This window comes from Nilaparvata lugens, chromosome X, assembly GCF_014356525.2.
Source record: "Nilaparvata lugens isolate BPH chromosome X, ASM1435652v1, whole genome shotgun sequence".
NCBI lineage: Eukaryota > Metazoa > Arthropoda > Insecta > Hemiptera > Delphacidae > Nilaparvata > Nilaparvata lugens.
Genome location: NC_052518.1, coordinates 13,144,526 through 13,171,172, shown reverse-complemented (window position 1 = coordinate 13,171,172; position 26,647 = coordinate 13,144,526). Strand labels below are relative to the sequence as shown.

Below are 26,647 nucleotides of genomic sequence, written 5' to 3'. Positions count from 1 at the left end.
AGCAAGCGCATGTGTGTGTGAGGGGGGCCTCCTCAAGGATCGTCCTATATTATGGTATCGCGCCACGCCGATGATGAGCGTGATTGAGACGTAAAGCCCGTCGGCTAAGAATAATATGCTAACGACTAAATCTGATCGAAAAACGCCTGACAAGGTTAGGGCGGCAAACCGCGCCCACCCGATCGATAGAACAGCCACGTCTATTGGTGGAGCACGCGCATGCGCGGCCGGGGGGAACCGGTTAGGGTTGGCCGATGGGCGGCACCCGCCTCCAAAAAGCACAGGACACGTTTTGCAAGAGTGAAGTCTTAGTTTGAGCTGTCAGTCGAGAGGCCCAACTTGACGTTTCACCTTAGCCAACGAGTGACAAGTGCGAGTGGCGAGTGGCGAGTGGAGTGGCGAGTGGCATGTCTTTATCGGCGGGCAGTGCGACGAGCCTTGGCTCGAGCTGCTGATGGCGCTCGAGACGGAGCGCTCAAGTCCGAGCAGCGCGTCCAGTCCCGGTCCAGGTCCAGGTCCAGGATCAGGTCGACCTCCATCCCCGGCTGCTGCAGCCAAGCAGCGTTCGGCCTTCCATCAGATCGCATTGCTGACGCAGCCGGCGTCTCCTGCAGCCTTCCATCCGGTCGAGATGTCTGGCTCACTCTCCTTGGTCTACGGCTTCATTCCGCGGCTGCCCGTGCACCTTCCAGCCGTCTACCACCCGGCAGCCGCAGCACTGCCAAAGTTGCCCGAGCAGCCGCAACCCCTTTTCAACCACGGCTGCAGCCCTGATCGACTGTTCAAGCTGCAGCAGGTCAGAAACAGTCATAGTCGCTACCCTCCTCTGCACAGTCCCGAAGCAGCCAACTACCGACCGGAAAGTGCGTGCAGCTCGGTGTCTGTCAACAGCTGCCATGGCAACAATAGTGTCAACAACTGTTCCTACTGTCAAACACCCACGCCGCCCAGATCACCAAGTCCAACCAACCGACAACCGCAACCTTCACCACAACAAGCTCAACCTCAACAAGAAGCGCCCACCTCGTTGAGCTTCTCTGTGGATAACATTTTGCGGCCGGAATTCGGTCGTCGTGACAAGTCGCCGCGACCGAGTCCAGCGACGCCAAAGCGGTGCTCTAGTGCAGCCAGTGCTGGCAGCAGCGACTGCGGATCGCTTCCAGCCCGCACCCCCGCCAAACCCTCCAGCCTGCATGGCGGCGACAAGTCTGACACCTCCGATGACACCTCCAAGGACACCGGCGAGCAACAGTGGCCGGCCTGGGTCTACTGCACGCGCTACTCCGACAGACCTTCCTCCGGTAAGCACTCATTCATATTCATATAACATTTAAACTTCATTTATCTACATTATATGCTTGTCTCTAATTCAAAGTTTCATTATAAATATCACTCAGGATATTCATGAATCACTTAATTATTGTTGTTTCCGTCTGTAATTGAGATTTGAACCCAATATATCTAACCCAAATATATCCCAGAATAGTCGTTAAACACTCAATTATAAAGCTACAATAGAGTGCTCTCTTTCAAATAACTCCTACGATGTTAAAAAATACTGATTCGTTCTATGTTATGATTGGATGTTGAAATATGAATTTCTCTCATATATCTCCCAGTATATCCACAAATTAATTACCAGTTAACCTCAAACACTGCTAATGAAGAGCATTTTTAAAGAATTCTCAGAAAAAGTCAGAATCCTCTTCAAAAAATCAAATCCACGTGTCTAAAACCTCAAAAAATTTCATTTTCAATCAAAATAACCTCTTGTACCAATAATTAGATGACAGTAGGTGTATACACGGTGAGAGCCTGTGATTGAAATGAAATGAAAAAAAAAATTTTTTTAATTCTACATTTTTCGCTTTTCAATCTCTCTAGAAATATTCTCTAATCATCCCAAAAGAATTTCAGAGTGTAATAACGTGCTTTTATCTTGAATTTAGTTCAATAAAATATTCAAAACAGTCATAATGAACCTCTCTCCTCCTCTGATCAAATTCACAGTTCTCTAACTTTCTCTAGAGTCTAGAATAATGGTTGCAAAATAATAACACAATAATTCTCAGTATTGCAAGCCATTTACGAGTGAATTCAGTGTTTTACTGCCTTCGTCCATTTCCTTTAAGTCGTTTGGTTATCAATCTCAGAGATAAATTTCAACTCAAGCAAATGGATTGCTATAAACATCACATGATTGCTTGCTTATTTCTTATCATTCTGATTATGATGAAGTGTGAATGTTTATGAGAATGCATGTACAATGACATGTGAGTATTTGCATTATAGAATGGAATGTATAATTATGTGAGCGTGTGCAAAGTGAGCCCATATTATCATGCATGCATCGTAAATGTTTAAGAAATCATTCACTAGAAATATTAAGTAAAAGTCGTCATATATAAGGACAGTTATCATGGTCATTTATCTTCTATTGAGATAAGGTTTGATCCCTATTAAGCTTGGTGTTCTGATTCTTGCCTATTCTGATTAACCTGCAAAACCTTTCCGAGCGTGGTGTTATTCAGAATGGTGAAAATATAACTTATTGGAGTATGTAATATAAATACATGGTAAATATTGTATTTAGTCTTGGAAAGCATTCATCCTCCTGATTAAAATTGTTGGGTTTCGGTTTCTAAGTAAATTTGTTTACTCTTTCTGTAATTTTCTATCCCATGAGCTTGTAGCCTTTTGAAAATATATAGAAGGTACATTACGTATGTAAGTAGGTAGTCTACAATAAGTACACATAATTTGGATCCAAGAACCTCTAGATTGTTTACGATTCGATTTACTTGTATTTTTCAAATTCAATTCTGACTGCAATTGAAAATCTTACTGATACATATTTTTAGTGAAGATATTAGAAGGGAGTAGTACTTCATTATTTTAGCTCCAGTAACTGATGAACCTTCCCTCTAGCGTTCTAGCTCACGTCTATGCCCTGTCTGTATACTTTGAAAAAATATAGGAATATCATTCTTTTTCAACGAATAGTAGAAATCAATTTCATTGTGGCAATGCAAACTGAATTTCAGACGGCTTTCGTCACGAATGCATTCCTTGATAGGAGGAAATTAGGATACGTCGATCTGACAGTTTAATCTTTAAAAAAAAAAATTGTATAGCATTAAATGCGATTTATTAGTCAACTCACATATTCGATAATAATCCACATGAAACCCCAATAATTCCTGATTAGCGTTTCAAAACTATTGTACAAAGAGAGTTACGTATTCTTTCAAAAATAATTTGATGGTGATGAACAATTTTATTGTTGTAATCCTATCATTGTATGAAGTAGAATTCCTGTTTATATTAGCATCCTTACATTCTCCGGTTCCTTCACAAATTGAAAAAAATCTGTAGTTAAAATCATACACAAGCAGAACCCCCACAAATTGGTATTGTCAAGTCTAAATTGAGTGAAAAGAACAATTTATAAAATTCATATTTTTCTAGCATACTGTTCACATAGTAGGCTATATTCACATAATGCACAAGTCCCTACGCTCGTAACTCATCCACAACTCACGACCTTCATATATGATTCACATCCATGACTATAAGTTATAACTTTTCAGTTGAATGCCAAAAAATGTTTTGTCTGGGTTTACATTATTTGAATAGCCAAGTCTTGGATTTCTTACACATTGTCATCGAATATAACTTAAATTACTTCTATAACTTCTTCTTCACTCGAATTATAAAATTTTCAAAACTGCATAAATAACGGTATATATAACGTTTTATATAACTGTATAAATAACGGTAAGACTTGAATCCAAATCAACATCCCTCACTTGTCAATCTAATCAGTTTTCAATACATGTATCTCTGTAAATTTATAGATAAAAATAAATCTGAGAACCCTTTTTAAAATTATATTTAGTCACAGCATGTTTCGGCTTTATTAAGTCCATTATGACATGAAAATGGTACTCAGATTCATATTTTTATTTATATTCAAAAGTAGCCCTAAAGAAAAAAGACACTCTGAAAATATGTTTGGGTAGAAAAGTCAATAATAAACTCATCCAAGCAATGATGTTGTGAGATGTTCAATTTAATACAATTGAGATTCAATTTGGAATCAATTCGAACATATCCTACTATCCATCTAACATAAGCTTGAATTTTTTCCAAGTATGTACTTATTTGAATTGATCCCCAAGTGGCCCTGAAAGACAATTTATAGATGAACCTGTGTTACAAATTCTTGTCTAAGAAACTTATAAATCGCATAAAGTAGCTTGCTTTGGTCATTTTCAGAGCCTTGTATGAGCTCAAACTATCCCAGATTAAAACTGTGTCATAGAGAAAAGATAGCATAAGAATATATTTCCTCTATGACTTTACTCAATGGTTCCACGTTAGAATTGAGGTTTTCTTTCGAGAGAGTTCACTTTATCATTGGAAATTGACAAATTACATGAATAAATAAACTGATGTCCTAGTAGTTTTTTTCTATATCCATTATTTTTGAAGGAAAGATGCTTTACTATCTTTCAAATTTCAAATAATAAATGATGTGTAATTATGGTACATTCCCAATATTTTTACATACGTTTCAGGATCCTTTCACAATTACTAATTTGGACTGGAGGTAGAAAGAATTTCAAATTGAAGAGAAACATCTGCGTTGGTCTTTCCTAGATTGTTTAAACACATTGATTTTGTTTTCCATAAATGAATCTCTTAAACCCAAAAACCTGGAGGTCCCGCATAGCACCAGAGTGATGAACTTGATTTACTGTAGCTGATTTCTTGACAGTTTCCTCATATTAAATCCATTAACAGATAAGGAAAAGTTGCTTTGTTTATTCGCTCAATTTCTTCATCTATCTTTCTTTCGTTCAATATAAGCCTATCTCTCTTATTTTTAAAGGAATAGATTGGGAATGTTGAACTTTAATGCTTTGTTTATTGAATGATTACAATTACTGTTATTACTATGATAGTTTCCCAGAAGCCAGCTACTGAATAGTGTCTGTATTTGCTGAAGATCATCAAAAAAGCATGATTAGATACATCTATCTAATCATGCTATTTCAATGGTCTTGAGCAAATACAGACGCTATTCAAGAATAAAAAATCAAGAATCAAGAATATCTTATTGTCAGGGAGGAAACCTCCTCCCTCCTCCCTTCAGATAGATAATAGACCCTCAGCACCAATTCAAGGAATTTTTATTGTCCATTGGTAGACACATCATTCTAAAACTACTCCTCAAGATTTTTTTCACTCAATATGTATGGGAAAATATAGTTCTGACTTTTCTATTACAAACATTAACTGTATTTTTTTCTTCATTCCCCCCTCATCATTCCACCTTCAAAGCTCCCATTATGGTCAATCAGAATCTATAATATACATAGAATAAAACGTTATCTTATACTATAATACTTGTATTATCTAAACCTGAGTTACTTGCATGCAGAAATGTGGAACAAAAGCTTAGTATCTCAGATGGTTTATTCATCCAACTTCCAATGGTACAACATCTAATTCACAAAGAAAAATAACAATAGAAAAAGCAAATAGGCTACAATCAAAAAGTTAATACAATATTAGAATATTCACATAGGCTATAAAATATGAATAATACAAGCAAAAAAAAAAACAAATCAATATCGATATAAAAATAGAGTTGAATATAAGATATAGATCAAATGAAAAACACCACAATAAAGTAAATTTTTGGGAGTTTTCAATCTGCTTATTCATTTAAAGGTCTATAAACTTCACAAGACTAAGAAATTGAATAATGCACTTGATAATTACAAGGGAGACTTGCTCTCCTTGTTTATCGCTAATTTTTCTCTAATCCACTTAAACTGAGAAGTCTAGTAGGCTAATCTATTAAGAAATGATTCAGCCTTTATTGTTTAGTAGCAACTGTTGTTATTCCCGATTGATATGAACTTTATTATTTCAAACCTATAAGTTTCTTAGAAGTAATCTCTGACCTCAAAACATATTCACGAACAGCGTAATGTTGTTAACAGTATCGCTTGGGTAGTTTTTAAAAGATTAATTCAGAGTTGACTATAGACTATGTTTATCGTCGCTGGTCTTAGGAAACCTCCTATGTGTCAACATTTTCAATTTTGCGTTTTTGGTATAATTTTCTTCAGAATTTGAAGCCCTACAACCTGGTGAATAGTTAATAGTTAACTATTAATAGTTAATAGAAGTATACCTACTATGTGTAAAATAGTTCTATAGTCATTTTATGGAGGAATAAAGAATATATCCTATGTGATCAGTGCAGTTAGATTGGTGCAGAATATCTTCTATGTTTATAAATCCACACGTAAGAGCTTTTCAAAAAAATGAAATTTCAGTTCTTACATTGGGAGAATAACTTCTATGTGAATGAATTCATATAGGAGTACCTATGGCTGTGTACCATTTTGGTACACTTGATCTTTAAAGTGTGGTTGAAAATATTGTCATAGTTATTATTATTATCGATTTTTGGGAAAATAAGAGTTTTGAATGGATTTTGGGTAGGAGTAGCCTACAGAGGAAGTTTCACTTTTCCATAGCTTGACACTGTATTTTTATTTACCCATGAAATTCACATATTCCTGCCTACGACTTATACTTGCAAAATATGAAAAGTTTTACAAAAATATATAATTTCAATTTTGAAAATGGATAGTGTGGTATTAAATGTAGGAAGTATCATGATGAATATAGCATATTTAAAATAGAATTGAAACCAATAACACTTAACAGCCCATCTAAAATCAAATACACTTCAGACGATTAAAGAGCAACATAAGAAAAAAAATTAGTTCTGGTTTCTATTTAGTGGTCATCACAAGAAGTTTGACAACTTAATACTAATCTAATCAATGTTGAGCTCTTGACTTGAATAACATTTCAAACTTGGTGTTAGGAGACTATTCAAACTTGAGAATATTGTATCAACAATAATCATGCGATATTGGATGAAATTAAGTAAAGAATCTTCTGAAATAGTTCACAATCCTTACAAAAATACCTTAGAACAGAGTAGCTATTGTGTTGAAGTTCCAATTTGGGCTTTGGGGCTTTGCTACAAGTTACATGAACAAATCCAGTATTTTCGACATCTAGAATGTCTAATGACACCTAATCCAATAATGTCTACTACCTCACGAAATTAGAATTCGGAATGATTGTGATTGAAGTAGATAAGCTGCATAGAATTGAACCGAGTTCAATAGGAAACATGAAATCAATCAGCGCAGGAATGCAGAGGGGAGCCACCGTCCCCCTATTTTAACCCCCCCACTCTCCTCCTTTTTGGCCCCTCTGATTCCCCCTTCAGAACAAGCCCCACCAATCGCTTTCTGCTTCTTTTCTTCCTGTCTATTGATCGTGATTGTGGGTCTGCTTTATAAGAGACAAAATACTTGGGCGACTTTTCATCGTATATTTCCTTCTTGCGCCGAATTTTCCCTGTTTTCAACTGAGACTACCGTAGTCATGCAATCGACAATTCACACTCCTCAATAAATGTTTCAATCTATGAATTGTAGACATTCATTAAAGTTTTCAACTTTATCTGAAACCAGCCTGAAATTGACGGTGATTGAAAATTATTAAATTCTATTTCAAATAGAATCGTTATATCACTTTTTGCTATTAGAAAAAACGACTAGCAGTCAGATATTTTACAATAAATTAATTAATCACTCACTGTGACAACGTTGTCTTAATAATAAGCAGTTCGTGATGGAAAACAACATTGAAGAATCGTTATCTTTCTTCAACTCAAGTTGCACACCACCCCATTGTGGTCACAAATGTGTTGATGATTCAGAGTTCGATTATCAATCCATAAGTTGTTATGTTATTTGATTATTATTCTTAGTAGTGGCCTATTCATCTAGATATTACAATTTGTAGATCAGAATTGAATTATTTGACTCGATCACAATGTCATCGACATTCATTGATCCTTTTTGATCCATTCTTATGAGTTAATGCCACATAGGTCTCCTCATTACTAAATTGATTGAAAAATTATTTTTCAATCTTATAAAATCACACTTTCTAGTTTTATTTCAAGTTATAACCAGGGAGTATAGAATATAGTATACACACTATAATTTCTGGTTGTATTCATCATCCTGAATAGATTCTCATATGCGGCACATAAGTGGCATTGTAGACACAGAGTCAATTTATCTTTTAGAACACTGAATGGAACTTCAACTTGAAAAAAAACTCTGTGATTATGTTTTTATATTTACCTGTATTTTAGATTCCGTTTTAGTACCGTACATGCCCCAGATGATGAAATTGAAATGCACTTTTGTTTTATACTGTCAAGTTAAACTCTCTAGATTTAAATCTTCATAGATATGGGATTTATGTCTCTTAATAGGAGAAATAAAACGATCCAACTTGAGGATGATAGGCTTGCTCTGGAAAGATGTGTTTCTCCTATATTTTGAACAACGATTTACTCAATATGATGCGTTCATGGAATTAGTACATGCGCTTATCACAATAGGTGCATAAATGCATAGTCATTATTACATTACAACATTATATTGGTGATACGGCTCCTCTCTCAAAACAACTCCACTCTCTACTCAAATTAACTTCTTTGTCGACCATTTTCGGCGTTCGGCTAGGAAGCCATTTTGTTTTTCAGCGTCCTTTGTGCTCTGAGAACGGACTCTGGTTTATGATCTGATTCTCACTCGTTTGGTTGGGTCCTTTGCTCTTCCACGGGCCCCAAAACATGAGCAATAAAAACACTTCTATCCTTCGTGGAGGGACATAAAAACAGCCCAACTACATTAGGAAGCTGATGAGTTATTATCGAGGAGTGATTCAATTCAAATTTGTAACTAGCTTATTCGGTCATTGTAACATTCTATTTATATGGGTAGGCTTGAGTTGAGATCACTCCTCTGCATATTTAACTGCGGACACTGACCAGTGTGAATTGACTCCTCATGAAACTAGTAATTAAAGCTGAGAGATTGGCTCTGGTTCAACTTTTTTAGCATTTATTTCTTGAGCTTATGCCAGATTTAATAACAGAAACAGCTATCTCGATATTCTCCAGTTCAACTCTAACATATAATTTTCATCGTGAGTCGTTAAAATGTTGAGACTCAAACATTGGACAGAAAAAACATTAGACGCTCTCATCTATCCGTGAATACTGTGTGAGTTTATATAAATGAAGTATAATTCTGTAGCCTAAGTTCTGCTGGATTGGTAAACATGATATTATCATGTTGTAAATGAACGAGGATGCCGATAGATCTAGTCGTTATATTTTTTAATTGATAGCTGATAACTTGTCATAAACCTAAATAGGCTTAGGCTTACCTATGAACAGAGGAGAAAAACTAGTTGAATAACAGCTTTATTAACTTCAAATCAAGAAATATCAAACAAGCAGCAGCCTACATCTCGCCTTCGATAAAGATTATAGTTATCTGGTAGTTGTAGGAAAAAAGCAACCAATTTGTATCGGTTAACTTATAATTTCATAACTAGAAAAACAGGTAGACTGAATTGGAATAAATTGCACATGCTCTCAGTCAACCTTTCATACGTATCCAAAGAGCGTATGCGTTAGTCACACTTTAAGTTTTACGCAACATGACCAATTCATGGATCCAATTGTCAATTCCTTTCAAATCACAATTCTTGTCATAAATCTCTGTAACACTATTGGCCAATAAGACTATTTTAACAGTCCCAGTCAATATATCCATGAACTAAACGTTGGACATGGAATATTTTCTCTCATAATAACTTCTATCAAAAAATATAGTTGCTGATAGATCGAATTGACTCATAAACTCTTTTCATGTTCAACAAGGCATCAATATATGTGTTTTACTCATTTTTCTTGACTTAGTGGCGGTTGCACAAAATCCGGTTTAATTTTTTCCATGAGAACCAATCAGGGAAGCCGTCTTTTCAAAAAAGCCTTCTCTGATTCGTTCTCTTGAAATAAATCACGGTTAAAGTTTAACCGGCTTTTGTGCAACTGGGCCTGAGTGAATTAGTTCTCTTCACAAGATCTGAGCCAAAACCTGATGTAAAACAATATTATAACTACTTTCATTAATAATAAACATATCGAGGTGCGATCAAATCTTATTAATAAACACGATCGATGTAATAAACAAGTAGAATAATCATGCTGGTAGGCCTTGTTTAATTCTCTTTGCGGATAACCAATCAATTTCAATATCAGTTGAAATTTGTAAGTGCCGGTAGCATAAAAGCCGGTTAAATTTTAACCGTGATTAATTCCACGAGAAGCCGTCTTTTCAGAAACGCCTTCTATGATTGGTTCTCGTGGAATTAATCCCGGTTAAAATTTAACAGGCTTATGTGCAACCGGCACTTAGCCTACTAATACGTCACACAAACTTGACCAATTACATCCTAGTACACATAAGGTGCTAAAACAAAGCCACGCCCACAACGTTACCATTACGTCATTATATAGACTCCATTTTCTTGAACGAAAAATTCGAATCAATGAGCCAGAGTCCCACTGGGCCTATGAATAAATGAGTGATATATTGATGAGTAGTCTCAATTACTTATTTTATGAAAGAGGAAAAATCAATTGACCTTTTATATTATTACTGTATATTGATTATTGAACATCATGGATAGCTTAGTTATTGAAATTATAGTCATATCAAGTTTGATTCACATTAAGAAGAATAATAATTGAATTCTTCAATGATTCAATTGTTTTATTATGGCTATCACTCTTTGATTATGAGTGAGTAGGCTTCTCTCTACAATACTCATCATGGAATTTAGAACTAAGAACAACTCAATTTTACTGTGAGCATGTTTTTTGAAAGTGTGAATGCATCGTATTCAATTATTCTTCTTAAAATGTATTCAATTATTCTCATGTGAATCATAGAATATCGTCGAATAGAATGTAGAAGTCTTGCAAACTGCAAGGGATATTTGCAAAAACATTAATTCTCAGAAGACATTAATTTCAGAAAACATTAATTTTCAGAATACATTAATTTCAGGAAACATTAATTTTCAGATTAATTTCCATTCATTTTATATGCTGCTGATAGGCCAAATCATAATCAATAGTCGAAAAGCAGATTGAATGCTTTTAATTATTAGAATTTTCTTATATGAATTTTGCATCAACTATTCACTAAAATTAAGATCCACATTCCAACAATCTCATCATGGAAACACAACATTTATACTACTTGTCCTTGCATGGTGATATTAATACAAAGCTTGCATGAAATTTACCAAGTTGAGATAGAAAACATGTTTTGTTTTTATTTTTGAACAATAATTATGGAAAATACCTTACAAGTAGCTTGAACTCTTAGTTCATAGTTCATAGTTTCTAGATAATCTGAGGTTCAAAATTAGAATAAAAAACAAAATAAGCATTGCATTCAAGTTCCACATTCTCGATTCTTCTTCAACGACAGACTATAAACACAATTAGGTTACATGAATCAAAAATAATGAACATTAGAGTGATGGGGGAAATACATTATGGAATATATATTTTTTGTAAACTGAGTGAAATGCAAAACGTTTGCTTCTTTCGAGTAAACTTAGCTGATACCAATTCTCAATTATTAGGCCCATTCTCACATGATAATAATATAGATAATATATACACGTTATTAGAGTGTACAAGCATGATTGCTTTGATGTATGATCATATATTATAATTGAAAATTAATTGAATTCTTTTGATAACTATCATGATGGCTCTAGGCTGAGGAAGTGGGGATACTGTCATCCATTTTTTCAGTAGGCCACTAGTAGTGCCTGAAAAAGAAAATAGGGCCAAGTATGAAAAGTTATGAGCATAGCACTTATTCAATCAGCATACTCATATTACAAAATTACTTTTATAGATTATAATTATTTCTGACTATAAAAGACTATTCGTACCCTCATAGTTTGCCTGCAGCATGGTAGCATCACCAGCTGCCACTATTATGCTTAGACTTTATTGCTGTGTACTTGAAATGGTCTCCGTTGTTGTTTCCAGTCTATCAACTTGGAAAAAGGATAATTCGATAATCTTCTACATAACTAATATATTACTTTGTTTCCGTCTGAATGTTTGAAGGCTGTATTCAACTAAACCTTCTCTGGAAACTGGAACTCGGCTTTCTCAATGATTGCTTTGTGGTAGACAGTGGGTTGGAAGTTATGCTACGTTTATGGAAATGGTGTTAAAATTCAGATGAATTAAAAAAATATAATGAAATTAATTTAAGTAAATTATTTGTTTAACTCTTAATATTTTATACTTTAAATCTTTAAAACTTTAAATATTTTCCGATATTAATATCTGGTTTACCCAAGAATCTGCGATAGATGCAAGTGCGAGGACATTCTAACTTTTTATTCATTTACTTATTTATACATTGACAGATACAATATAATTCTCAATTATGAATGATTGGAAAAGGAACAACAGGCTTAAAGCTCAAAACTGTTCCTTTCCCAAATTTAGATAGAAATGACGTTAGCCAATTATCGTCAAGACCCTCTTCCACACACAGGCTTTGCCTTTGTGGAGAGTTTTCATGAAGTTTATTGAAAAAATAATGTTGTATTTTCTGTAACTACGATATATTGCAGTTATATTTAGTTATTACGATTAATTATTCAATTTCATCTGTAAGTTTTATTTATGATTTTTTGTTTGCAAAAGATGTAACGTTGTTGTATGATTTGAATTTTTTGTACCCTGTTATCATGGATAATAAAAACCAATTTGATTAATCATACTCCACATTCGCATTGAAAATCAAAATTAATCACGATCATATCATAAAATCCATGAATGTATATAATTGATTAAACCCATCATTTGCAGTATATTTTTAGGGGCGAGTCTGTCATTCATTCTAGTTAGATCATGTTGAAGAGGCCAACCAGGACTATGTAGAGCTGCATGAAATGAAGTGAGTTATTCATCTTCATAAAGCATCAATAGCATTACATTTGACAATTTCTTAGTTTTTTTTATTTAATTTGACAAATTTGAATGCTTTCACAGCAAAACTAGGTGTTGGGAGCTTTTTTCTCATAGGAATTCCAAATACATCAAAGCTATATAGATAAATAATAAACATTCATAAGTAAAGTTGAAAATTACAGCCAGTCCTCATGATAGAATCCTTGAATATGGCCCTTGAATATATTGACAGTATATAGCCAGAATATGAATGACCGTCTAGAATGACAAGCCAGGATGTTCGATTGACTAGATGAATTTGTTACATGTGTTCAATTGTTTTTATTTGACTGTACTGATTCGCGTCATCTGAACAATTACCAATTCACGGGAAGGTTTTATTTATGCAACTATTCAGAATCTGCATTGATTAGAGATCGTGAGCTTTTGGTTTGCAATGAATGTGCAAAATAATAGTGTGACTGACATATTCTCAGTATGCATGAGAATAATTCAGTTAGCTTCTAACAATCACAAATTGACTTGACCAACGGAAGCGGTAATGTTGACGCCCGACCCTACGCTCATAGAAATCACAGCATTCACTAAGCGGGGAAGTGAATGAATGTCGATGAATAAATGAATTCTGAATGAACAGAGCGTATGTGAACCGCCATTGCTACTGCAAGAATTGCCAGCACAACCCCCAAGGGTGTGAGACGAGAAGTCTATAAACAGCTTTAGCAAATTAGTCTGCTTTACTTAGAGGGCTTATTGTGTGGTGTAGGGACGCGATAGGGGGTGGAGTGGTAGGGTATGTAGGCCTACGCGCTTTTAGTAGACCACAAATGTATAGAGCACTCTTGTCTTGCCACTGCCACTTGTATTAGCCCCTTCTTCCTCCTTCGCATATTGCGGTGTCATCCTGCCTTAATAAGAAACTCTAGCAAGACACTGTAACCAACTGCTCAAACACCTAGAGGTTTCCTCAAGTCTAATACAGTTTCCAAGCTTTTCCAGAATTCGATTCTTCAATAGTCGTACTTTTGAATTTGACATGTCTGTAGGGCTATTTGATATTATATATTTATAGTTATATGATATTATTACATAGAAACACTATTACCTTGTTATTCTATTCAAATTACAGCTATATGATATTATATAGCAACACTAGTACCCTGTTATTCTATTCAAATTATATTGAATTTGAGCCTGAGATCGTAGTGAACCTTGTATTTCGTGGGCAAGACTGATTTATCAAACAGATAGAGCTACTTGAAGAAACTTTTCTTGAAGGACTATTCATAGATGTGTCATATTATTGAAGTTTTACTTATGATGATCAAAACCCTCCTTGTACAGGCCCACTCGCAAACAAGTTCCTCTTATTACACAAATTGAGATAAGCAACGTCTTGTTAGTTCTCCAATTGGAACGGTGTCTGCTTGAGGCTTGTTCTGCTATCATAGATTTGAGAGTTGCGAAATCATTTCTCTCCGGTGATTCGGAACCCAACTAAACATGTAGGTTCATATCATTTCTCCCATAATCCATACACAAACCTAAGGCGGCATCCTTAGGAAGGAAAGGTAATGTTTCAAACTTCACATTCTAGATAATCAAAAATTAAAATCAAAAGCCTCGAATTTCCTACAAGAAATCTTCTTTTAAAGCTACATTCGCACACTACAGTGACAGTGAACAGTGAAAATATGATGCCTAGAAGTTATATTTCGACTCTCCCTTATATTTCCTTATTGAGTCCGGCTGAGCGAGTATGAATAATCCCATCAAAAGCTATGAGAATTATATTTCCACTGTTTACTGTCACTGTTGTATGGGAATCTATCTTTACTCTTTTACCTTGTACTGTACAGTAACTGTGAATACAATGCTATCATATCAAATATTCCATAATTCAGAAGATACTTGATTTAGGTAGGGTTCTTGATTTTCATTAAGGAGGCTGATAGGTGAAAACTTCCAAATTCCACCTAATATTTCCATTTAATCTTATTTTTTGCATCAAAATGTTTTCGACTACATCTTTCATGAGCAGTAATTACTCCACATTCCACAAATGGCTATATCTATCCAGGAAATAGCATAATAATCAAGTAACACCGGTGACTGTATTTTTTGATTGAGAATATTTCTAGTCGATATAACGATTGAAAAATAAGCACGAAAATGATTGTGAGGATGCAATTGGCAATAACTATCATTAGCAATTACTTGGGCATGAAATTGGAGCGATTATGTTATTAGATGGCCATGTAATAAGGCAATATCAGATGTTGACAACACTGACAAGTCGTAATTATAGAAGGGGCTGATTGTTTGAATAAAGCATGCAGTTGCCACACTAGAAATTCCTCTGTGACACTTGACAAGGGTCAATGTGGCCTCTGCAGAGCCAGAGTCAGAGCTAGCACCCCTAAAAATAAACGCCGGTCCTTCAAACACCCCCTCCCTTCGCAATCACCCTTATCCACCACCCCTTTCAAGGCGTTGCGTTAATTAATTCCCTGTTTAATTAATGTGCCACTGCTTTGAAGCCCGGACGTAGCCTGCCTTGAGTCTGGTTTCAGTTGCGCCTGCTGGCCAGAGTTCATGCCTTTTGCTTGATTTAGGTTTATTGGAAGAGAACAAATTTCGTGGGTACCTCATCAGTAATAGCGCAAGAATCCCTAGGTGTTGATACTGCGCTTTTAAAAACACTAATAATGAAACTTTCTATCACCGACTGGAATTTGCGACCTGAAGCCTCTTTTATCATACAAAATACTATAAAAAATAAAATGAAGAAAACGCAATTAAACTTATAGAACTATTACAATCATTAAATAATGACACATTTATCATCACTGCTCAATTATTTATTCATTTATTTATTTATTCATTCGTGGACAGAATCACAAATTATATAAATCAATATGATTAGGAAGGAACAACAGGCTTGGCCCAAATCTATTCCATTCCCAAATTTTGATAAATTTATAAAATCTCAAAAAAATAGGTTATGTTTCTACTGTAAAACGTTTAAGATGTTTATTTTTATACTTCATAAAAATATCATATGTATATGATCATAAAAGATCACGATGTATATGGAGCATATGAGTTCCTAGTTTTCATCCTTTATTATTTACTTCATTAAAAGATCATATGTATATGATCATAAAAGATCACTATGTATTTGGAGCATATGAGTTCCTAATTTTCATCCTGGTGTTTTGCCTGTATATTGAGACACCAAATTATTCCACAAGCTTTCTTGCAATAGCATGTGATGAATTGGTTCAAATGTTTAAACTTTTCGACCGATTCAAACCTATAATCACATCCTATAACGAGAAAATGAAGATAGAAGGAGACCACAATATCCCCCATCTTTATCCATTTTCACATGATTTAGGTTTTAGCTATAGGTTAGAATCAGCCGATAAGCTAGAGCGTGTGAAACATCCTCAAGTTAGGTTTAGTGCAAGAAGCATGTTGTAATGCAGGAGATCACTGGATAGGAAGATCTTCAAAGGAAATGAAACAAATAGTTTGGGTGTACATGCATTGGAAATAGGATGAGCCCTATCTTTTTAATATTATAAAACCCAAAAGTAATAGTTTAATTCATTTATCAATTTGAATCTCTGATACTCTACAGATTTTGCACTTTCAGACTCAGTTTTACTCTAAGCACTACAGTTTTGCACTCGAGCTACTCAATCGATGTATATTTCTGTGATTATCGAATGGTACGTCATTGTAAAATGGACTTCTCATCTTATGAACATTACGTGCACTAATTGAAGAATGAAGAGCTAGAGATAAGATCGTCACTCAAATGGACAAGTTACATTAAAACAGTTCAATACGTGCAACTTGACCAATTATTATCCGTGGACAGAAGTACCTATAAGGGAAAGAAGAGTTGTCCATTCTTCGGAAAGAATACTCAAAGTATCCTTCCCACTAACCGTCTACCAAAGAGAGAGAGAGTGAGTGAGTAAGATTGAGAATAGGATAAAGAGATGTGTGATTGAGGTATACAGAGAGAAGCGAGCCGTTGTTGTATGGTGACTACTGTGAACAGGGCAATTTTGTGTTGTTAGTTCGAGTTTTTGACACCAGACATCGCCACCAACCACCAGACCTCCCGAAAAACTGGCTCACATTGGCTTTCAGGAACCGGTACGTCGGAGCCAACATCCCCTACATAACTTGAAGCCTGATGATTCATTGTAACGTCTTGTTCCATCCAGCTGCCTGAATAGATCAGCTTGTACTTAGGCTGCAAATTATTAAGTCATACTGGCAAACCCATACTTTGCTGGTCAGCTCTGATTGATAACAGATACAGAAAAAGAGCGAAATTAATGATCCAATTATCTCACTCCAGAGAACTCATTAATTCCCTGCTCCTTTTTCAGTTCTTACCACAATCTAGTGGCTGCCATTATAAATCAGTGTAACTTAGTACTTGCTTCCAGTTTCCCATACATTACATGCCACTGGAAACGTAGAACTAGCATGCTAAGTTGAAAACAGAACAATTTTGTACTGCCACTGCTAATTGTTCTCAATATAATTCACAAATAAATAGACATTTTCTCATATCTCATCTGAACTTGGAGATGATATAGAATCTGATTTTGTGGGCTTTGAATAATGAGCGGGAAGTTCAACGTTTTAGGATAATCTTATGAATTGTTTTGAGAAAGAATAATGAATAAATAGTAGGTTAGTTTATCAGAGATTGACAATGGAGTTACAACCGACACCGTAAATCTGTGGTTTTTGACAATTTCTCAGTCTTTTTATTTAGAATAAATAGTAGATTTTATTCATTCAAACGAGTTGGGTTGAGAAGAATAAATATACTAATGTTTATATCAATCAATAATGACATTAATATGCCGATTCGCTCATTTTACTGAGATAGTTTTGATCATACAGCTGCTGTTACATTTCAACCTTTTCATTTTGAATATATTATGTATCATTTACAGAGTAGTACGACTATTATTCATAAAAACATAATGCTCAGTAATGACTATTTATGTGTATAATAATAATATAAGTATTGATTGCACTTAACAATAAGTACAGTAGTAACTACTTCCCTAATAAACTGATTAGTTTGATTATGCAGGTACTGTTTCTAGCAAGTGGAGTATTGCATATCACATAACTTACTCCTGCATACTAATAAGTTTCAATCAGCTTACTCCGTGCTTGAAAATTAATTACTCTCGGAACAGTTCAATAAGTTTTCATTATGTCATTGTGCGCTACATAGTAGTTGACTTCTGCATACCGACTGTTATATATTTTCTCCAATTACTTTTTCTTTAAAAAAATATGAATATTTTTTATTGAAATCATCTACATGTGCTTCCCTTCAATACAAATACATGATAAGAAAAAACGGCACTTCAGTTTAAAGGAATAATGTTTTGGATTCTATCAAATCAAATTGGTTCTATGGAATTTATTCATCAGAGAATCAGAATTGTCTTTTCTTGATTTCTTTCCAAAATATTAATTTTCTCTAATAAACACTGTCCCTGTTCAAAGCTTTGTTACCTTCATGAACAATGGGCTTGCATATCATCATATTTGCAAATTATCATGAGATGTGATATTTAATAAATAGTGATATGTTTAAAACATCCTCATCTTAATCAAATATAGTTGTCAACTATTGATATTCGGAATCTTCACATGTTAGGCCTACTCTTGATAAGCACAATATTGGAATAAGAGTAATATGAAGACACTCTATTCTACTTTTATCTTTTAATATTCTCAATACGTTCAATGCTTATTTATTATTCCAACAATGATCTAGCCTACATGGGTTATTCTCTTGAATAATTTTACCATTATGAACCATTTATTTTAATTATAATTGAACTAAAGTGGAATATCGACAAATTCTCAAGTCTCTTCAATAATACTGAGATGTATCAATAATCGTCTATTCATGATTCTATTTTCGATTTCTGTCACATAGCAAACCAGGAAATATAGTCAAATTAAACTGTCTTCGTTTAGTTCAGGGGAGAGGGGGTGTCAACTCAACTGAAACCGATAGTCATCCTGTCTTGTAAGTCATGTTCAATATACAAAGGACAGCTGTAGAGGGTCGGCGTTTCCATTATGTAAAGACAGTGTTGCGATCCCTATCACAAAGACAGTGTTTGGGTGAAAAGTGCTTTTTCATATCAATTATTGTAATGCGGCGAGAGTTGATACGTTTGTATGGGTGGTCAGAGTCAGCGGGAAGTCGGCGAATATTTCAGTTATTCATTGGTAGAGATAGGTGTGGGGTCCATGTGATGCATTGTATGTGGTAGAGATGGAAGCTTTCGAGCTGCAAATTCGCTTTTGTCGGGTAAGAGCATCACTCGTCAGCTTCCTAAAAGCATCTGCTGAGATCACAACGGTTGGTGTGTCAACTCTGAGCTCAGCATCTCTTCGTTCACACCTGACCCTTTCAGGGCTCATCTCTGTCATCACCAACCAATCATTCCTCTATCTCTATCTTTATCCTAACATATATCTTTGACAAAGCCCTTTTCAGAATAGATCAAAGTTGAAATCATCTCGGAAGTCAACACTGTCTAGCCTTCTCAACAACAGAGCCTAATCCTCCTTTTTCTAACGTTTCCTTCTTATCCGTTCAATCAAAACAACACACGCATCTGTAAACTGAACTGTTAATTGATTTATTTTCGGATTGATACCGTTTTGGAAGTCAGCATTGTCCATCCTACAAAACCCAGATAAAATAGAAACACAGTCTTGTGCAACTTCATAATCATTATGAGACTGTCATGATTATTGAATCTCAATATTCTCATGAATAAATTATGTATTCCATCTATGTTATGAAGATAAACTGAAGCAAGTTAAGGTATCATGATTTTTATCTCTGAGAACAGTGATGAATCCCAGAAAATTATTCATTTGGTTACAAATCTTTGGAAAACATTGATAAGTCAAATCCTTTCTTCATTACTAATTAGTTTCGAAGAACAAATATAGTAGGTTGCGAATTGCTTTTTCACTGAAAACTGAGATAACATTGAATCTGTAAAAAAACATAGCTTGTGAGAATATTAAATTTGCTAGCAAATATTTGAATAGCTATCTATCATTGAATATAATTTGACTAGGAATAAAATTGAACTTATTGAAGTTTTAAGGTTATATACAAAACATGCATTTCGATTGAATTCTTAAATTTGATAGAATATTCTACCCTCTTTGATTCAAGCAAACATATCAGTTTGCTATTCTCTATTCAATCATAACGCAAATCATCTTCAGCTCGAACTGCTTCAGCATCTTCAGCTTGAAATGCAATATTTCTCATACAACTCTTACAATCTATTCCATTGCAATAGAAGCATAGAACAATACAATACACATAATATAGATGCTGCATAATATAGATGAATATGCATCTTGGCTGTAAGTCATTCAAAAATATATTAGCAGTTTTGTTGAAAGTTGGCATATATTATTTATTCTCAACTTAGCAGGTAACCCGTGCTCCGCAAGGTTCTGATTAAAAACTTGACAAACTGAAAACTTGACCTACTGAAATCTTGAAGAGTTAAAAAAGGCCTATAACCATTCTCGGTGAATCAAGAATCTGTATGCAATATTTCAGATTAATCAGTCCAGTAGTTCAGGCCTGATGATGCGTCATTCGTGAATTTCCTATCCCGTACGTGTATTATAGTATATTATCCGGTAGTATCCTATCCCGTACGTGTATTAGCCAATTCTTTCCTTCATTACATTAGAGATGAATATCCATATTGAAAACACCAATGTGTTGTGCTGTTATTCCAATGGCTTGATTATTTCGCAATATCTCTCAACATAGTGTGCAATTCAGTTCTGGAAATGTTTAACAGATGGTGGGTGAATGACTTTGTTGCTTGTGATTTTTCGGTGGTGGTCCCCTATCCCTGCATGATTGTTACAACAATCCGAGGAAAAAGCAACAAGTCAAGCCGCTCCCGTCCAACAAATGGCGAAAGAGAAGCTGCTTCTGTTTGTCCTTTGTGGATGGCATCCCTTCCATCATGAATAATTATGCTGGATACTTGCAAACAGTGCAGAGAGAGAGGGGAAGTCCCGACTGATGGGTTGGCGTTGAGGCTCATAAATTTCAGTGTGCATGTTGGCTACTTAGGCGCAACCCCAGAAACGCTAACTAACCTCTTCACAATCACTAGTGCAGGCTCACCCTAGGCTTGTCTGTTGTCTCACAACCAATTCGCACAGTTGTGTTCGCGAGTCTCATACAGCTGACAATGGAAGTTTGTATCACCACGTCCCACCCGCAATGTCAAATGCTCAAACAATATCAACTGATCTTGTGTAACTCTGTGACATGAGTTATTCCCAACAGTTAGTATCTGTAATGATGCTGTTTAACAACTTACCTTTTTTCTATGCAAAATCGAGAATAAACATTATTATTTAACACCATGTACTACTTTCTGTATTATATTCTATCATGTTCCAATAATAAACTTGTGGAACTTGGTAACATAAGTCATTCTTGATGCTCTGATAGTAGCTAAAATTATTGTAACCCAATATTACTACTGTTAGTAACCTAATAATGGTGATTTTCATTTCTCTCCGCGATTTTTAAAATGAACAATGATATTTCACATAATTCATTCCTTTTTCCTGTATTCTGAACTAATAAATTTACCATCTCCTTCTACCTAAACAGTCAGTAACTGTGATGAAGTTGTTCAGTGAAGTTTTTCGCTCTCCGAAGAATTTAATATGAACATACTTTTTCCAAGTAAGTTTACCTCCTTCCTCAGTACCATACACCAACCACTCCACTATTTTATTGGTGTTTATCTTGAAGTGCAATAGTCTCCGATACTCACAGAATAATGCTTGAAGAAGTTGAAGTTTATAGTGAGAATGTATGAGTTCGAAAAAGCAATGAACATTCCAGAAAGGGTTTTCTTTCAAAAGCAAAGTTTTCAACTCTAAACAAAGTCTTTTTATTCTTCGCTAGATTGAATCCACTTTTCAATAGAAAATATCTTGGGATAAGATTGTCAATCTTTCGCACAGGACAGCACAAAACAGGATCTCAGCTCCATCACCTTCTATCATGGAGTTGAGAGGGAACATTTAAAAAAAATTAAAAATTCTGAGGTTCTGAATTTCATAGCATTTTGAGACGTTTTCATAATCCATTTAATGGGACAAAATACATTTTATTGAATTCTCATTCTCTTAGCTCTATCAAAAATTCTGAGTTTATTTTCTTAACTCCTGATTATCAGTTCTAGATTTTCAGTTTCCAAGATTTTTGTAACTGTGAATATTCAGTGGATACCTATCTACATCATCCAACTGAGGAAATTGAATTTACTTAATAATTAATTTAGTGGAATTCAATGAGAATCCGGAGTAAACGAACTATATGTGCAGTTCTTTGATCGATATATAGAACCTCTGAACGCCACTACACAAGCTATCATTCTCCTTCCAACCAACAACAATCACTCGCTTTGATCGTGAACAATTTTCTCACAACCGATTTGTCGTTTTCTGTTGCAGGTCCAAGGTCTCGCCGGATAAAGCGGAAAGAGAAACGAACCGAGGAGAAGCGACCGCGAACCGCGTTCAGTGGCGATCAGTTGTCGCGGCTCAAGAGCGAATTCACCGAGAACAGGTACCTTTCGGAGGTGCGACGACGCGAACTCGCCCGCGAACTCAACCTCAACGAAGCGCAGATCAAAATTTGGTTTCAGAACAAAAGAGCCAAGATCAAAAAGGCGGCCGGCGTCAAGAATCCGCTCGCGCTACAGCTGATGGCGCAAGGACTGTATAATCACAGCACTGTGCCAATGAGTGACGATGAGATGGATGAGAACTCTTCGTCAGTGACATCTGTGCCATCCGTTCCTTCGCAACAGTGAAAAAGTGACACTGAAAATTTACTGAAAACCACTCGGATGATTTGCAGGGGTATAAGGTTTTGGTACTTGATGAAACCAGTTCTTTCGGAACTTGGTAATACCTTCTTATTCATTTGTAAACTTTCACATGGCTACATGATTCAATTGTATACAGTGATTAACTGCAAAATTACTAGTGAATGTGAACTTCCTTGATGTGGTCAATATCCCCACATCGGTCTGGATAAAACCATATATTGTCAGCCATTTCTTAAATTATTTTGTTGTTAAATAGTTTTATTGTGTATGGTGGTGAACCTTAAAACAACTGCCAAATTAACTGGAAATGTTTGCTTCTCAGAAACTTTCTGAGGATATGGAGGATCATTGTTAAGAACGAATGGAGTTTGTATGTCTAACCTTATCACTCCATGATATGAATCCATCGTGAGCAGAGCTCAACTGTAAAACATTAGCTAAACCAAAAGTAAGCTTACTGCGTGATGATTAGCTCCAAGTAGGGTACAATCATGGTTGGAGAACTGAGTTGAGTAGGTGATAACTGCGATTAATTTAATATTATTGACATTTGAATTGAAACAATCGATTGGTTGAATTCATATTTGAATTTCTTTGAGAATATTCCTGATATGAACTCGCCAAAAGGAGTCAATGAGTAGCGGAAAAGAATGTGATTGGATTGAACAATACTTGAACTAAGACTGGACTAGGTGAAAAACGCCATTTGATGTTGACTTAATAAGATTGACTTAATACTTGTTTCTTCCATTTATATAATAAGTCATAAAAATGTTGAATGAATATGATAAAAATCACGTTCTCTCTGAAAAAATGCTGATGAATTTCTCAATTCATATCTGAAAAATTGTAATTTATCACATTTATAATGTATAAAAATGCAAAAAATCTATCTATTCTCATTTCAAGAATCGTTTGAACTAAGATAGGCCTCAAAGTCTTCAAAACATTATCATGACTACTCAAGTAGTAAATCATTCAATATCCTTGCTTCTTGAATGAATATTATTTGGAATCAATCGAAAATGAATTTGCTACTATTGAATTCTTCTATATCTTTTGTTTTGTGTATACTTTCTTGTTCATATCTTCTTGTGCGCTGTACTTATATATAACTCTGTAAATAATTTTCGAGAATCAAGGATATGAATGAGAGTCTGTTAATGAAGATTACAGAAGTCCTGCATCCCAAATATTTCAATATGTGTGTTTCTAGTAACTTATTGTAGTTTATCAGATACTGGAACACATATAACGTGAATGTTAATTTTAGGTGGTTTTAAAAACCTTGTATTTTTCAGTTTGAATAAAAGATAAGGTTATGTGATTTAAACTAGAAATAATATTGTTACATCCAATAACTTTTCATCACAAAATCTCGCCTTTGTTACAGATCCTTCCTTGTTATCTAAACGAAATCATATTGAAATATACTGCACGACAATGGGAATAAATATGATGAAATTACATAATTGTAATAGTATCACAAGATCATATTGAAATATACTGCACGTCAAAAAGCATGAATGTGATGAAATTACATGATTGTGATTGTATTTTTGAAAAAAAAAACAATAATTTCAAGTCCCATAATATACAAGAGTGAACGATAAACGTAGTGAGTACAATTTAAAGCGATACCAAAATCAATAATTATAACACAAGAATTTTAGTGATATTCAAAAGTTTGGATTCTATTCACAAGATAATGTCGTTCATATGACTAAACTACCTACATTGAATGATCAAACAATTCAGTTTTACAATTGATTATTCATTTAAAGAAACAGTTTACTTTCCATCAAATCAACGTCAAAATATCTCAACCATATCTCCAATGGAAAGAAGACGAATGGAATCAATATTGTACTTATATTGAAAATAATAATTTACGATATCGTGTACAGAAATATAGATTTAGTGAAACAGATATATGAACCGTCGCCATTATTGTAGCTAGTTCATATATCTAGATATGAGAGTAGATTATTTGTAAATAATTTCGTTATTTCTCTAAGTAATGTAAGCAACGAACTAGTCAAATTCAAGGAAAACTGTTGGTTGTTTCTGGATATGAAATATAGAATGCCTCTTTGGAATAATTATTCTGGCTAGTATTCCACATTAACTTATGTCATGACACCAACAAAAAAACATAGTATTTTAATAATCTTAAAGTCTTCCAAACTGTTGAAACTTTTGTATAAGAATTTATAATGTAAAAATACATAGTTGTAAGTCGATTCATTTTATTTTTATCACAATATAATTTCCTTTATTCAAATCATGAAATCAATAATTATTTTCAAAACATTGGAAACTTCTACTTCATTATTCCTTAGCTTTTAGCAGCACTACAATTTTCTATGAAATATATGTAATTATGGTTGTAGATTATTGCTCTACTGGTAATTTCCATTCTGAATTCATAAATTTTATCATAATAAATAAAACTATGCAACAGGAACAATGGGTGAATAAGTTATGTGCAATACATGAAGAAAAATACATATTTATGGAGACTGATATATTAATTTTCTCGATAAATCAGTGTTGACCCAATTTTATTGTTTATAATGTACAGATTCACCACATTTGTAATGTCTTCAAATAATAATTGACAGTTCTACACAAATGAAATTATATATATGGTTCAAAAATGTATCTTCCAATTAAATAAAATTTTTAATCTACTGAATCGAGAGAATTTATGTATCTTACAATTCTCATTTCAATTACTTTTCTTGGAATCAACTCTATGAAGTTGAAAGATCTCACTTCTTTTTCTATTTCTATGGTAACCTAGTATTCCTATTTTTACTTATTTTTATTGTAATTAAATGTTAGTTTATTGAAGTTTTTAATATTTTATTCAATATGTATGTGTCGAATGTAAAGCTGAACAATATCATAGGAAATGTAATTATTTTGAGACCAAACTTTCCTTGAAATCAGATGTAAATAGAATACTCAAAGAGTTATTTAAGTTCATACAGATGAAGCGTTTATATATTACGATGTATTCAGGTAGCAAACTCTATAGCAGCATTCGTGATTTCTGTAAAATTGAAGAACCAGCCATAATAGACTAAGCTAATGTATAAGCTTCAAATAAGTTGCTGAACATGAAATTTTGCAAGTTACTATTTATTAGAGTCGAACAAGCTATTGAGATTGTAAAAAATACAACGTAGTACTTTAAACAATGTGTTATTTTTTCATCCTGAACACGTTCCCAGCAGTAAGTATAGAATGTAATAACATTTTATACTCACTGGTTCCTAGTTCTTAGTATACTGAATAATATTGATGAATATGATGTTTGATGGCCATGATGCTTGTAAACAAGGATTCTCCTGTTTTTTTTTAGAAATTATGATGGGTCAGGCTAGCTGCTTCTCCTCAATAAAATCGCCGTGGAGTGAAATCATATATAACTTACTTTGTGTTATTATAAATAAAACCAATTTATATTATAGATATTGGGATTTTTGTTCAATAGAATAATGTATCTATTAGAATTTGAAAAATCTCAATATCTCTTTTTTCTCTATCATATTTATGATTAAAGCATCTGTACTGAAATCATTGGATTCCAGTTTGTGTAGACCTGCTTAGAAACTCAAGCTAATATCTTGAGTGATTCACTTTGGATTGCAATATCACTAAAGAGTTTCACTTGAAA

The 26,647-nt window shown here is 34.3% G+C and overlaps 1 protein-coding gene across 1 annotated transcript; it reads left to right on the top strand.

Annotated features, from left to right (window-relative positions):
- The first annotated feature begins 280 nt into the window (after positions 1 to 280).
- LOC111057423 (homeobox protein engrailed-1a-like) lies at positions 281 to 26,168 on the top strand. Its single transcript, XM_022344848.2, has 2 exons — positions 281 to 1,301; positions 22,583 to 26,168. Exons 1-2 carry the CDS (start codon positions 455 to 457, stop codon positions 22,942 to 22,944), a joined length of 1,209 nt encoding a protein of 402 aa, XP_022200540.2. The 5' UTR covers positions 281 to 454; the 3' UTR covers positions 22,945 to 26,168.
- The last annotated feature ends 479 nt before the right edge of the window (positions 26,169 to 26,647 follow it).

What these genes read in the sequence shown, in the direction of transcription:
- LOC111057423 (XM_022344848.2), top strand. Translation starts at nt 455, where the DNA reads ATGGCGCTCGAGACGGAGCGCTCAAGTCCGAGCAGCGCGTCCAGTCCC. An exon ending in CTCCGACAGACCTTCCTCCG is followed by an intron (nt 1,302 to 22,582) that starts GTAAGCACTCAT and finishes TTTCTGTTGCAG; the next exon opens with GTCCAAGGTCTCGCCGGATA.